The sequence below is a fragment of the Notechis scutatus genome, chromosome 5, assembly GCF_049901735.1.
Source record: "Notechis scutatus isolate UNSWTSFEM ecotype Mainland chromosome 5, rNotScu1.2, whole genome shotgun sequence".
Taxonomy (NCBI): domain Eukaryota; kingdom Metazoa; phylum Chordata; class Lepidosauria; order Squamata; family Elapidae; genus Notechis; species Notechis scutatus.
The window spans coordinates 17,451,141-17,466,648 of NC_142013.1; the positions used below are offsets into that span (position 1 = coordinate 17,451,141).

A 15,508-nucleotide genomic window follows, 5' to 3' on the forward strand; every position below is an offset into this window, starting at 1 on the left:
CCGTAGCTCCGGAAGCAGCCTAGAGCGCGCCCGGAAGAGGCGCAGATGCTGCCTTGTAGTCCCCAAGCCAATTGCGTGCGCCGCCTTTAGTTATGTGCACTCCGCGCTTTGGGCATCTCCGTGTGATCGCGACCCTGTCCTTTCCACCTGGCGCCCTTGCTGCTTTCTGGCTCTTTAGCAACCGGCTTCGTGTTTGGAGCACTGCCGCTGTTTGGAGCTCCAAACGGCGGCAGAAGCTCCAAATGCGGAAGCTCCAAACATGACGGTGGGCGATCTTTTTATTTTGGTCCGTGCGAACTTCAGAGCGAGCATGAGAGGGAGACTGCGATGCCTTGCTAAAGAGCCAGAAAGCAGCAAGGGCGCCAGGTGGAAAGGACAGGGTCGCGATCACACGGAGATGCCCAAAGCGCGGAGCGCACATAACTAAAGGCGGCGCACGCAGTTGGCTTGGGGACTACAAGGCAGCATCTGCGCCTCTTCCCGGCGCGTCTCAGGCTGCTTCCAGAGCTACGGGACGCTCTCCGTTGCCTACCAGCCCTTCTTCCTTGGGCTCCCTGCCGTGGGGTACACCCACTTCCTCCTGCAAATTACGCCCGCAACTCTTCTCTCCCTTTCCTCTCGCTCCAAAAAGATCACCATCGTATCCCGCCGATTCAGGCTTCCAGCCACGCGTTGTGATCAACTAGTGAGGTTGCCATCTCGGATGGAGGCATCGCAGTCTCCCTCTCTTGCTCGCTCTGAACTTCGCGCGGACCAAAATAAAAGATCGCCCGCCGTCATGTTTAGAGCTGCCACTTCCGTGTTTGGAGCTCCAAATGGCGGCGCACTCCAACACGGAAGCGGCAGCTCCAAACGTGGCTGCGGAATGGGCAGAAGGGAAAGTAACAGCGGCGGGTGCCAAAGGTGTCTGCAGCAAAGGTGGGAGTAGGGAGCTCTCTGTGCTTGGCCATGATCGCCCGCTAGGAGCGGCTGTTGGCGAGGATGCAAGGGGGGAATTAAGTCACCCCGAAAAGACGGCCTAGCCGTTTTTTGGGGCTCAAAAAATAAGGCCCGGCCTTATTATGTGAGAAACACGGTATTATCAACTACAGCTAGTTCCTTAAATGAAAATATGCACGTTCAATTCTATAATTGGAAACAGGCAGCATTTTGTAAATGAAGCTGATATAATAACTAGAGCCCCAGTAGATTAAATATTACAAAGCAAGTCTATACTAAAAATACCTGGGTTGATCTGAATCCATCTCAAGCTTTTCTAAAAGAAAAGTTTTCACAGATCATTCTATTACATCAAGGGCTGTTATTGTACTTCTGGCTTGGGTTTTGTTAATACTTTCATATACAGCTTTCCCTAATGAGTCCTTGAATTTGATGAAAGACACTGTGCAAAACATCTCTTGAGAACATTTCTGCTCTTCTGTTTAGGCAAATAGTATCTGCTTTCCCTTTCAACCACATTCCTTGGCAAGTTAGCAAGGCTATTTACAGTCAAATGGGCTCTCCCACCTTTTCCTCCTCACCATTTTAACTGATAATTAGCCAGGGAGAAGTGAAGCCATGAGATTTAAAATATTTTGTAAAAGGAACTTTTATCTAATAATCGCTTGACAAAAAAGAATTTAAAAAATGAAACTTTCCCCCTCTGCTTGCACAGCTTAAATATTTTCTGATGGTATATGTCTGCATACTACAGTGTTGGTTTGATATATACATGTACACTGTTCTATTTTCCAAGACTGTCCCTATTTAGCGATAAGAAATGGGGAAGTAGAGTGGACAGTACTTTTCTCTCTCTTTCTTAGAATGGCTCTGTTTTCTTTGATTCTTAGTCTTTCACTTTCTTTTTTAAAAATAAATTTTATTACATTTTCTATTAATTCCACTTCTTAGTGCTTAATAAACATCGTGCTGTCTGGGTATTTAATTTGCTTAGTAATACAGATTCCATTCTTACTCTCCACCCATTTTTTCCCAACCACTGGTAAAATAAGTTCCGTGTTTGATAATATTCTGTGTCTTCTTTCTGTTTAATTTTCAATGTAAGTCCATCCATTTCTGCAAAAGCTAACATCTTCTTAATTATCTCTTCATCTTGCAATGTTTCTTCATTTTTCCAATATTGTGTGAAGGTAATCCTTGCTGGTGTTAAGACACGTAACAAATATTAAATACATACGTTTCTTATTAATTTTTTTCTGATATCATCCCTAATCAAAATACCGTGTTTCTCCAACAATACGGCCTCCACCAATAGGAAGACCCAGCATGTTTTCTAGGCATAAAATCAAATTAAGCCCCTCCCCCCAAATTTAGGCCTAGTTTAAAACATGCAAAATAGGGGGAAGGGTGGGGGGACTTGCCATTTGGAGTGCCGTTGGAGCTGCCACCGCCGTTTGGAGTGCCGTTGGAGCTGCTGCCGTCGTTTGGAGCTGCCTCTGCCGTTTGGAGCCGCCGCCGCCGTTTGGAGTGCTGTTGGAGATGCTGCCTCTGCCGTTTGGAGCTGCCTCTGCCGTTTGGAGCTGCCTCTGCCGTTTGGAGCTGCCTCTGCCGTTTGGTGCCGCCGCCGCCGTTTGAAGCTGCCGCTTCCACATTTAGAGCACTGCTGCTGATTGGAGCACCACCGCCACTCCAAACACGGCGGCAGCTTCAAACACGGAAGCGGCAGCTCCAAATGTGACGGCGGCACTCCAACGGCGGCGGCGGCTCCAAACGGCAGAGGCAGCTCCAAACACGGAAGTGGAGCCGCCGCCATTTGGAGCTGCCTCTGCCGTTTGGAGTGCCGCCGTCACGTTTGAGCTGCCGCTTCCGTGTTTGGAGCACTGCCGCTGTTTGGAGCACCACCGCCACTCCAAACACGACGGCAGCTCCAAACACGGAAGCGGCAGCTCCAAACGTGACGGCGGCACTCCAAACGGCAGCGGCGGCTCCAAATGGCAGAGGCAGCTCCAAACACGGAAGCAGAGCTTCTCTCAATATTTAGCTAATCACCAGTCTTCAACACTCTTATTTGGACAGTGATCTGCTCCTCTTCTAAAATCTTAGGCCTCTCCTCAAGCTTGCAACACTTCAGCAGTGCAACACTACTCTGCCCAACTCAGGCCACCAATCCATATTGCCTAAAACTAAAACCAACCAACTTCATCATCTTATGCTGCCTAAATTTAACTGAAGTTGCCAACCATTATCTTCTTCCATGTTCTTTCTTCTTCCCAAAACCAGGGGTGGGATTCTACCACTTCATACTTATTCGCTAGAACCAGCTGTTAACATTCTAAGCAGTTCAGAGAACCGGTTGTTAGAAGAAATTACTGGGCTAATCCTGTAAGGAAGGAAACATTCTGGTGTTGCTAACAGAAACTGCCTCTCCGTTAACCCTTATTACATTCTTGGCAGGACTAGACTTCCTGTCTCTGGAACTTCTCTGGAGTTTTTTTTTTCCTCCTTTGCTGGTACTTTGCTTGTATCGAGTGAACATTCAAAGTTACAATGGCACTGAAAAAAGTGACTTATGACCGTTTTTCACACTTACGACTGTTGCAGCATCCCCACAGTCATGAGAGGCCAGGCAAGGAGAAGCATGCCTCGATGTGAGTGATATTGAGTTGGCCACGCCCAGCCAATAACATGACCACCAAGCCACTTCCACCTAGTCACATGACCACCAAGCCACGCCCACCAACTAAGCCACACCCACAGAACCAGTTGTTAAAATAATTGAATCCAACCCCTGCCCAAAACTTGCTTTTTTAGGACCTCCCTTCTACCAGCTCAGCAGCCACCCACCCTTCTCCTATGAAAAAAGGCTTTCCTTTGCAAAATTACCTCCTATTCTTAGCTTCTGCATATCAGATAAGAAGTACAAAAATGCATTTTGGGATTTCTGGCTATCCTCAACTGATATCCATACATTTAGTGACCGTTTGATGTTACAATGGCGCTAAATTTTTTTACTTATGACCATTTTTCACGCTTTATGGCCACTGCAGCATCCCCATGGTAATGTGATCAAAATTCAGATGTTTGGCAATTGGTTCGTATTTATGATGGTTGCACTGTCCTGGGATCATGTGATCACCTTTTGTGACCTTCTGACAAGCAAAGTCAGTGGGGAAGCTAGATTCACTCAACAACCGTGTTACTAATTGAAAAACTGCAGTGATTCACTCCACAGCTATGATAAGAAAAGTCGTAAAATAGGGCAAAACTCACTAAACAATTCACTTAGCAATATAAATTTTGGGCTCAATTGTGAGTGTAAGTAGAGAACTATCTGTATGTGATGGGAAGTGGGGTGTGTCACATTTTTCCATTATAAAACTTAGTAGCTCCAAGCCTTGATCTTGAATGAAGCTGTGAATTATAATATGTTCCAATAATGGAATCTAAACAGGAGAAAAAGAATGAGATAAAAAGATAGTGATGGGGGTTGGTGACAACCTGAGCCATTGGTAGAACATATGTAGCATACAGATTAAGAAAATACAAAGAAACATGATTTACAATAGTATGATTTTTTTTTTCAAATTTTGTTCTATTGTACTTTACTAATTTATTGGATTCTTTTTGTTAGTTTTTCATTGTTTTTTATTTTTATTTTTGTTTTTTGTTTTAAATATGGTTTTACATTGTGTAAGCCGCCTTGAGTCGCCATGGGCGAATAGATGGAAATATACATTAATTAAATAAATAAATGAGTTTCGAGATGCACTTTTCAGTCTTTTTCCACCCCCAAGAATAAAATAATATAGGCATGAACACTTACAGAAATAAAGGAAAAGAGGGGAAAGATACCTGATAAACACTTTTATGGAATCCTGGATTCTTTTCACGGCTACTAGAGAAATAATCACCTCTTAAATAAACAATTTAGAAGGGCCTTATCATTATTTATTTCTATCCTATTGTGAAGAAAGACTTATATCTCTGAGCACTTCAAAGGGAATGAAGCTCTCTTGGAGATACAGATAAATGACATTTTGTAGATATTCAAGGAAACAAAAGTGCACAAGAAAAAGAGAGAAAACTCGGTGTCTGTTGGTCAGTGAAGAGAGGAAGGCACCAGTAATGGATCATTAGAGACAGAAAACAAACAAGAAAAACCCAGGTAGATATTGGAGCCATTGTGCAAAATGATACTGTATCAAATACCAATTATGTTTATCCCTTGAAACCATAAGCAAAACAATGCAGATTCCATATGAATTAAACTGCATATTATACAGCTTAATTCCCACAGTGACAGCAAATAAAAGTTTTATTTCAGATTTTCAGATATAAATTAAAATCTGAGATTCTGAAATGAAACTTTTATTTGCTGTCATGTATGATTTTGCATGATTATGCATGATGAAATATATGACATGTACGTATGTAAAGGTAAAGGTTCCCCCTGCACATATGTGCTAGTTGTTCCCAACTCTAGGGGGCAGTGCTCATCTCCGTTTCAAAGCTGAAGAGGCAGCGCTATCCAAAGACGTCTCCGTGGTCATGTGGCTGGCATGACTAAATGGCAAAGGCGCATGGAACGCTGTTACCTTTCCACCAAAGGTGGCCCCTATTTTTCTACTTGTATTTTTTACATGCTTTCGAACTGCTAGGTTGGCAGAAGCTGGGACAAGTAAGACAACCAGGAGATAAAATATTTGTCACATTGTAGTGGGGTGGGGAACAGATTGATTCAACATTTAAATTACATTTGAACTAACTATTGTGGTTGACTTCATCAGCAGTGAATAGAAAGTTAGCTTCTGCATTTGTTTATTACAGATTGGATACTGGAATGACATGGATAAATTAGTCTTGATTCAACATGAGCCTACAATGGGCAATGACACAGCTGCCCTTGAGAACAGAACAGTAATTGTAACTACAATTATGGTAAGTTTATTTTTCTACTCTTTGAGGGAAGCCAAATATTTACCTCATTATTCACTAAATGCTTGCTTTGGTAGAATTCAGGAAGTAATGTTTTGGATTCTATCTATTTCAAATGACTTGAGAACATTTTTACATAATTTAGAGTGCTTTGGAGATTACTTTTCAAAACATCATATTCAGTCTTTCAGTTGATTCCAGTAAATGCAATATAGCAATAGCAATAGCACTTAGACTTATATACCGCTTTATAGTGCTCTACAGCCCTCTCAAAGCGGTTTATGGAGTTCAGTCTATTGCCCCCAACAATTTGGGTCCTCATTTTACCCACCTCGGAAGGATGGAAGGCTGAGTCAATCTTGAGCCTGGTGGGATTCAATCTGCCAAATTGCAGTAGGAATAGCTTGCTGTACTGCACTCTAACCACTGCACCACTGAGGCTTATAAGATATACTACAATATACTAGAAACAAGAATAGAAAGCTTTGAAAAAATGGGGGAAACATTTATTTTCCATAACTGTACCCTCATTCATTCTTGCCATGTTGTTTTTATTGTAGACACTGTTGTTTTTAAGGGAAACTTGTATGCCTTGTAAAAAAAATAAACAGGAATTCATAAAAATGCACGCTTCCTGATTTCTGTAACAAATACCTTCAGTATATTTGGTTAGTTGTGTCATTTTAGAGTGTCACCCCTTTTTTTCAATGGGTATAACATTGAAAAACACAGATTCTCACAATTTCTACTATTTTCTATTGTAAATAAATTATTAAACAAAATTCAGCAACTACAACGTAGCCAAATTTTAGCCTTTCTTCATTTTGTTCATTTATTTTATAGGTTGACATGTCTTTCCAATACTGTCTTACACTCAGCAGACTTCACAGCTCCAAATATTAATGAGATTATTAATTAAGAACACAATAGCATAGTATAAATTACCCAGGTGTCAATGAACAGTTGTAATCTATACATGTATTTATAGTTCAGAAAGGATAAATACAACCCCAAAATCTTCAATGTTTACAGATTGTTATTCAGGGCCCATCTATATGATGGAGAATGCCGTTGAATAGAATGGGAATGATGATTAAAAACACCTAATCGTAGGATCCCTGAAGTTAGCATTTCTTAAAGATCAGTCCCCAAAGACACCTTATTCTTCCAGGGCTCAAGGAACGAGCAGAACTATTGGTTGTCCCAGAGATATTCACATGCTGAACCATACACAGTTTTTAAGGTTGACTACCAGCATCTTGAATTACCCTGAGAAATAAACTAGTAACTAGTACTGCTTTCAAAACAGACATGGGCAAACCTCCTGATACCCAGGATAGCCCAAAACTGCATTCTGGGCCAGCTTAAATTCCCAGGTGCTCTTCAAGGTTCATTGCAGTAAACAAATAGAATGTGATAAAGGCATAAGTGACCATGAACAAACCTCCCAATCTAGGAAAGATCATAACTAGCACACAAGATGAAATTGTGCAAAATTCCTCATAGCCATAACTGCCCAAACAGAGTCCTAGATGAAGAGCCTAAGTTGAGCAATGACTTTTTGAGGAGGGACACCTCACCATATGCCCTGTCTTCCAAAATGCATTCGCCACTGTCCAAACCCAGGTTTTTTTTTGTCACCTCTGCAAAAGGCTGATCAAATAGGAAGAAAGCGGAAGCTTCAGTCAAGTCCATGGCAATTAGAAAGTCATCTGATCCTAACAAAAATAGTTAATTTCCCCCACTTTCAAATAACATTGCAATTGCTCTAGTATTTTTTAAAATAAACAAACCAACCATAGTTAACTCTTATCAGGAAACTGAGATGAGGTCCAACAGCTTGGACAGGGATGCCACTATGAAGTAGGAAAGTAGTATAACAATTCCCAGCTTGTCCTAAGAGCTCAATTTCAAAAACAAGGTGGCATATCCAGTTATTTGCAGAATATTTGCCTCTAATCATCAGCACCCCTATCAGTTTCTCAGTAATACAAAATGGGTATTCACTCTCATCCACACAAATACCAATTATGAGAAGAGATGTATTATAACTATCAAACAACAACAGCAGCTGGAACCTAAGGTTTCAAGAACATGATAAACTGTCTCTTAGTGTGAGCTATGGAAGAGGCAACAGAAGTAAGGATGGATCTCAGTTGCTCACTCTTTTTTCCTAGGAGAATCCTACCTCTTTTACCCATCATGTTTCTCTCTACTCACCAATACCTTAATTTGTATCATTTCTCCTTTATTCCCTTTTACTCCAATACTCCCTAACCCCTGAATGTGCCAATGATGACCCTCCCTTACTATCATTTCTCCTCTTCCATTTCCACTTCTATTTCTATGTAATTGCTCTTCCATTATTACAGATCTCTTCTTCCAAATTACCCCAATCCATCAGTGAGTATACTTGACAAAAAATGAGAGTGATTCATCAAAACTACTGATCAACTTTCAATAACTTCCATCTCCAACCCAATTCTAATTGCACTCAACTGCCCACCTCCTACATGTCAAAACTTTAGCTCTTGAAAATGCTTAGAAGTAATTTAAAAAGTATTGTCTCCTAGATTCTAACTCCAGAAATCCTTTACTTTCACTCAAAGGCTTGTCCTTTCACCTCCCAGTCACAAGTCTACTGCATCTTTTCTTCTTTTCTACTTCCATACTTTTTTTTTTGTCTTCCTAATTTTCTCAGTGCTTTGTAAATGGCTAGAAGATGCTGAAGCATTCCATATCAAATTACCAGAACCCAGTTCTTCAATATATACCACCTTCTTCCATACAGAGAAATTGTGCAGGCATTTTTCAGATGTTTAATTCTTTTGAGGACTCTGGCCACCACATAACAATTGCTCCAGGAGATACATCCTGCCATACCAGTCACTGGACTCAGTAAATAACTTCAGTCAAAGAAGACCAAACTGGCTTCTGTTGTCTACATTGATTCATGAATTCCTCCAATCTCTCTGCTGTTACTAGGCCATTAAATCCATATTCCACAAAGCAACAGTGGCTCATGGCAGAAGAGAGGATCTGTTATGGATCTATTATAATATAAGCACTAGTATCACTAGTCACAAGCACTGTGTTCTCCATCCTCCTTCCACTAATATCTGGTCCGCAACTTCATTTTTCCTATCAATCCTACTCTACTCTTACTCTCTCTAACAGTTTCCAATAACTTTCCTTGTTTGCAACTTTCTAACTTCCCTCCTACATAAGCACTGTTCCTCCCACGATGCCTTCTTGGAGGGGAAAAAGTATTTTCAGTGCAATTAATTTCAATGCATAGAACAAGCTGTGGTTAATTCTTTTATAGCAAACTGAACTGTGAAAAGATTTCAACTTTGGTTGATCATAGTTATTACTGCTGCTGTTGTTCTTACTCAGTATTATTTAGTTAATAAACCTCTGAAAGAATTTTAATGAAATAAGCGACATGTATTCATTTTCTTAATTCAATTTTCATTATTATAGAGCTATTAAACTTCAAATGGTTTCTTTTTAATTGAGCAAAATAGCTAACACATTTCTTTTCTTGAAGTCAGTAGTACCCTTTAATCTGATGAATGTTGAGGGAGATTGTCAAAGAATAACCTTAATCTGATTAATTTAATCATTCTCCACTTAATGCACTGTTCTTTTTATATGTCACATTGGACAAAATTTGGATTTTTTTCAACCAAACATTCCAGATTACATTTATTTTAAACAATACAAAGCGTTTCATATTGTATTGTTATATGGTTTGTATAAAATATAGTTGTATAATTTAGTATAGTGATCCATACACTTCCTTCTGACAAATTATCTGTTAAGGAGTATCATTCTTAGGTAAAAAGGACTAACATTCTATAGAGAAATTCTAGATGTAAACCTAATGTATAGTTCTTCTTTGCATGGGATTTATTTTTTAAAAAAATGTCTCTTTCCTTTGAAAAAAAAGTCACAGTAATGGAAAAATCATACTTCAGTACAGTCCTCCTCTTTTCAGCCACTGATGAAGAACCCTATTTTAAGAAATTGACCAAAGAAGAAAAGAGTTCCAAGCTGCACATGTGAACATTCCTAACATAAGATCCAGTATAGTAGCACTGAGATGTATTTTTCCATATGGATTTCTGAGCCTCTGACTGGATGACCAGGCACTGAAGCATCAAGCAAAATAATGTTTTTGTTTTGTTTGTTTTGTTTTGCTTTGCTTTAAAACAACAACAACAACAACAACAAGGCTCTGTGACTTTGAAATGTTTGAAACACAGGCATTCAATCTTCAACTGGGCCAAGGTGTGAAGAAAATGATGGAGATTTCAAAACAATCTCAGTTGAAATTTTCCACTCGTTACTGTCTTTTGAATTGCGGCTATCGCCTGTGTACTGTGTTAATTATTGTAAAATGCCTCCAAATTTAGGGGCCACGAAATAATGCTTAGAAAAAGGGAGAGACAAAAGTGGTATGCAGGATAGAGAAGCTGCTTAAGATGTCTTTGTCTTGCTTGTAGTGAATTCTTTTCATGCGCATTTTAAATGTTATCTCTGCAAAAGAACTTAGCCAGTCTTCAGTTATTCCAAACAAAGCATCTGAATAGCTTTTATGTGGCATGCCATGATTTCTTAAAGTATACAATTTTAAGCATAAAAAGCAGAGAGAAAATGTCTTGTTGAATGTTCCATTGTTTCAGTGCAGATATTTTTTTCTTCTGTAATAGTACTTAATTTGTGATAAGTCATTTGTGTGGAGTTGTGTGGTGTATCTAAAGTGTTTACCATTGTCATGCACCAAGTAAAGATAATGAAAAAATAATAATCTAGGTTAGAAATACAAGTTCTTGTTAAATCAGACATGTTTCCAAAATGACTCAGATCTTGCTAGTGTTTTTCTAGGGAATCTGAATTCCTGTTATTCTAAAAGATCCATTCCATAAGCCAAACAGAACTTCTTTATTTCTTTATGAAATTTATATGACCCACCTGAAACCTGGTAGATCCTAAGCAGATTCCAGAGCATAAGTATTAAAAACACAACACAAATTAAAAATAAAATGATGACTAAAAATATAAAGCTAAAAAAGATTACACACACACACACACACACACACATACAGAGAGAGAGAGAAAGAGAGAGAGTAAAAATTTCATTGTTAACTATCAATCTCCCAGAGTTGAAGTCCACAAGTCTTAAAGTTAGCAAAGTTGGAGACCCCTGCTGTAAAACAGCAACATATTTACCTGCTTCTGGAGGGCCATGAAGGTGGGGACCATACATGCTTCAGAGGTCAAGCTCCTCCAGAAAGGAAGAGCAGCTACAAAGACTAAATGATGTTAGATCTCCTGATAGGCAAGAACCCTCAGAAGGCCTCCCTAAAGATCTAGGTAGGACATGCAAAAATTATTGGGAAACGTCTGTTTTTGAGATATCCAGGCTTCAAACTATCTAAACTTAAATTTAAGCTAAATTAAGCAGCCCCTTAAATTGTGTTCAGAAACCCAGTACTATTGATTTGAACTCTAAAGACCAGTTCTATTTGTGCATGACATGGCAACACTATGAGTAGGCATTCTAGATCAGCGGAAATTTCTGATTTCAAGTGCAATGCCATGCAAAGCAAATGACAATAATGCAATTCAGAAATGAGGCCATGAGTGAGCATCTCCAGTAGCACCTGGTCCAGGTAAGGCCTCAGCTGGGGTGCCAGCTGAAACTGTCCAAAAGCCCTCCTGATTATGCTCTTCAGGCAAAAACCTTGAATCCGGGAGAACCTCCATATTTGAAAATAATGCTCTTTTAGGATCTTTGAAGCAGGATGGCGGAAAATTTAAAAATCCAAGGCTATTACTTAAGCCCAGTTGTTTTGTACATGTACATTGCATTTTCAGAAAGGAAATACTGTCACCAACTCTTCCTGATCATTTTAATGATATTTGTGCAGTCTATGTTACAGACTGCATTACTATATAACAGTGTTGGTGAACCTTTTCGGCACCAAGTGCCAAAAATGGGAGTGCCCTTATGCACGTGGGGGAGCACGGAAATCGGAAGAGGAACTCCCCAGCATGCATGCGCTCCCCGGAAAACTGAGCTTCCGGTTTCTGGCGTGCATGCGCATGCGAAGAACAGCTGGCCCACGTGCATGTACATGCCGGAAACTGGGAGCTCAGCTTCCTGGCGAGCGCATGCGTACCGGGGAGCTCCTCTTCTGGTTTCTGGCGTTCCTGCATGCATGAAGACCAGCTGGCCAGCACACATATGTGCGCACTGGAACCCGGAATAGCAACAGATGATGGTTAGCGTGCCCGGGGAGATGGTTCTGCGTGCCACTTCTGGCCAAGGTTCGCCATTACGGCTATATAATGTCTTTTAATACTTTCAGTGTCATTCTGACAAGTCAGTACCAGTAAGCATACTACCAGGAGATTCTGGAATATTACAGCAAAATGCAAACACAACATTTAGCATTTTAGACATCTCTATTGCAGTCAAAAAGTAGGCTATATCCCTATAATACAGGAGGCTCTATTATGTCCCTCATTATATTTATTTATTTATTAAACTTACATGCTGCCCATCTCGCCTAAAGGCAACCAAAGCAACTTACAATCAATAAAAGCATAAAAACATAAAACGTTGAAACAATAAATAATAATACTAAAATTGGTTTAAAAACAAGACAAGAAAAGGAGTCAGATGCACACGGGGGAGGAAGTGAGGTCTTATCTTAGCCCATTATCCCCTCCCAAGTAAAATGCCTCAGGCCAATTGGCAGAGTCTTCAGACCCTTTCAGAAAGATCTCACCTAAGTGGGCACGATATTCCAGAGAGTAGGATCCATGGCAGAAAAGGCTCTTTTCCTGAACTAATTGGTCTACTATGCCTTATACATCAAAGATCTCTTCCACAAGAGAAAGACTGAAAGTTCCTTTTTAGACAATATGATGAAACTCTATAGTTAAAAACATCTTAGTATTACAGAGAGTGAATACATTTTTTTAACAATCAAATTTAGCAATGTACACAAGAGTGCTGCACGTACTGAGAGTGAAGCTTAGGTTATAATGATAAAGTGGAAAACATTTTCCCCAAGGCAACAGATCAGTCTACTTATCTTTAAATTTTTATGCTACAGACACTGATTTCCAAACATTTCCTAGAGGTTGGGGGGATGGGGAGAAAGTAACCAACGTTATAATAAAAAAGGAAAAGAGGAAAAGAAGGCTATCAATCAAAATAAGTGGTGGTGTGAAAGTATTTTCTGCTATGTTTTCACTACACTCTTAAAAATCTACTCCAGTATGCCATTTTACTTTTTTTTTCTTTCAATAGAGAAACTACTCAGAATGTCTGTTGAAAAAAATCAGATCTTTGGATCAAAAGTAGCATAGTATAAACATGTAAAATAGCTAAGGCTTACACGTATCTCTTATACCCAGGTGTTTCAGTATCCAAAGGGAATAATAATATCCCCAAGTGATAATATCCAAGTGATTCTGTTCATTTTATTTTAAATTCATGTTGAAATTGGTATATTACGGTGCAATTTAAATTCAGTGGACTACCTATGAAGGGAGAGCCACTGTGCAAAATTATTCTTCATCGTGAAATATGCAGTGAACTCTGCTTTTATCATATATATTGGAAAGAGTCAGCTGGGGTAGAAAGATTCAAGCTCTATCAGTTTATTTATTGATTTAATCAATTTATATAGCCACCCATCTCATGAAACTCTGTGTGGTTTACAATGACATAGATAAAAAGGCATAGAATATAAGAAGAGAAAAGAAAAGAAAAACACCCAGCAGCCAGGAATCATAAAAAGATTGTTAACACAAACAGGCAGGCTTCATCTCACATCCGGGGCTCTAAATTTGAGCACAAAACCACATTTTCAAGTCATTGAGGAAGGTCAATAGGACTGAGCAGGGGTGGGCTTCAAAAATTTTAGCAAAGGGTTTTCTGCCCGGTTGCTGGGTGGGCGTAGCCATAGTGGGCGTGGCCTAGTCGGCCTACTGCACCATGGCGGGAAGATTTTTGCCCTCCCCAGGCTCCGGAGGCTTTCCTCAAGCCACCGGGAGGGCGAAAATGACCTCCCGGAGTTCCAGAGGCTCTCTGGAAGCCAGAAACGGGCCTGTTTCCAGCCTTCTTGAACTTCCAGGAGGCCAGTTGTTTGCCCTCCCTGAGCCTCTGTGCGCACCCTGCACTTACCTGAATCCAAAATGGGCTGCATGGATACTCCTGAGATGGGCGGGGCGGGGTGGGCGGGGCCAGCCAGGAGTGGGATTGGGGGTTCTCTGAACTGCACAGAATCTTAGCTAGGGGCTCTCCCGATCCCCTGTGAACCCCAGCAGCCCACCCCTGGGATTGAGGCTAACCTGAGTTCTGGAGGGAAGATTCAGTGTAGGGTTTCAAGATACTGTAGGGTTTCCTTCTGGACTGCAACAACTTATACTCCTTAACTGATTGTATCCAAAAAATGCCCCTCCTGACAGATCAGATTGGCAGAAAGAAACAGGAAGAGATAGTCCCGTAAGTAATCTAGTCCAAAGGAATGAAGGGCTTTAAACGTGACTACCAGCACCTTGAATTGTGTCAGGAATCACACTGGAAGCCAATGTAAGTAAAGGAACAGTGGTGTCACGTGCACCAAATAACCAGTGGCATTAACTGCCAGCGTCACTGTACTCTGCACAACTGGAGCTTCCAAATACTCTTCAAGAGGAGCCCCATGTACAGTGCTTTGCAATAGTCCAGCCTGAAGACCATGGACGCATGAAAGATTTGAGAGTAATCCCCCTCCCCAGACTAGGAGAACCCTGTGATTGCAATCTGTCATCTTTCCCATAGGATAGAACTCACTTCTGTGTATATACTGCCATACATAATTCAGTAAGTAGATGTAATGCATACTCTACTTTTTAGAGTAATGGTATTCAGAAATGACTTTGGCAGACAGGAGGAAGAACTATAGACTACACAAGTGTCATGTAAAAGTCATCTCAGTTTACAGAAGGAAAAGGAACTAGGAAGCATCTCTGGAGGGACCTTCCCTAGTTTTCCAGAGAGTAAAAAGAAAGAAGGGGAGGAATATTTTCATACTTATTAATGTAACCTTACAATAAGGATAGAGCTAATATTTATGTGTTTCTTCTCTGGACTGCTTCAAGGGGCTAACATTCTGAAAATAATAGAACAATGGTGAAAAATTGTATTCAGAAAAATGCTCATTCAAGATGTGGCATTTGTTTACATTGTTCATTTTTTTTCTAGCTGTTTATTAAATTGAGGGGGAGATGCATTCAAGGTATCTTACTCCAAAATAATCTGAAGCAGAAAATTGATTTGCTGATTTCCAAGGGGTACTTATGCAGTTCATAAAAAGAATCAAGCACTGAGCTATATAATTCCCCATGTTCCATTAATATGAGGCCTGCTACAGTTTTTGAACCACTGTACCTAAAGATAACTTACGATAGCTCAATGTCAGTACTTTAGCTGAGCAGAGTCTGAGCATGGGTCTTGGCATGTATCACGCTAGATCAGATGTTCCCAGACTTTCTTGCTTCATAACACTTGGATGTCTCAGTAATTTTCTGTGCCCCTAGACCCATGATGGCGAACTTATGACATGCGTGC

At 40.4% G+C, this 15,508-nt stretch overlaps 1 protein-coding gene across 6 annotated transcripts in view; it reads left to right on the forward strand.

Moving 5' to 3' along the window:
- GRIA4 (glutamate ionotropic receptor AMPA type subunit 4) overlaps positions 1 to 15,508 on the forward strand; it is a 273,775-nt gene that overhangs the window by 204,951 nt on the left and 53,316 nt on the right. For 5 of the 6 annotated variants that reach the window (XR_015749727.1, XM_087966209.1, XM_087966208.1 and 2 more), the window contains exon 9: positions 5,767 to 5,877. Coding sequence is in view for 5 of the 6 variants with exons in the window: in XM_087966209.1 (XP_087822335.1) it covers positions 5,767 to 5,877 (111 nt within the window). In the remaining variant the exon portion in view is untranslated. Of the gene's footprint in view, positions 1 to 5,766; positions 5,878 to 9,874; positions 10,721 to 15,508 lie in introns of those variants that run through there. The other variant, XM_026675627.2, reaches the window with a different exon arrangement.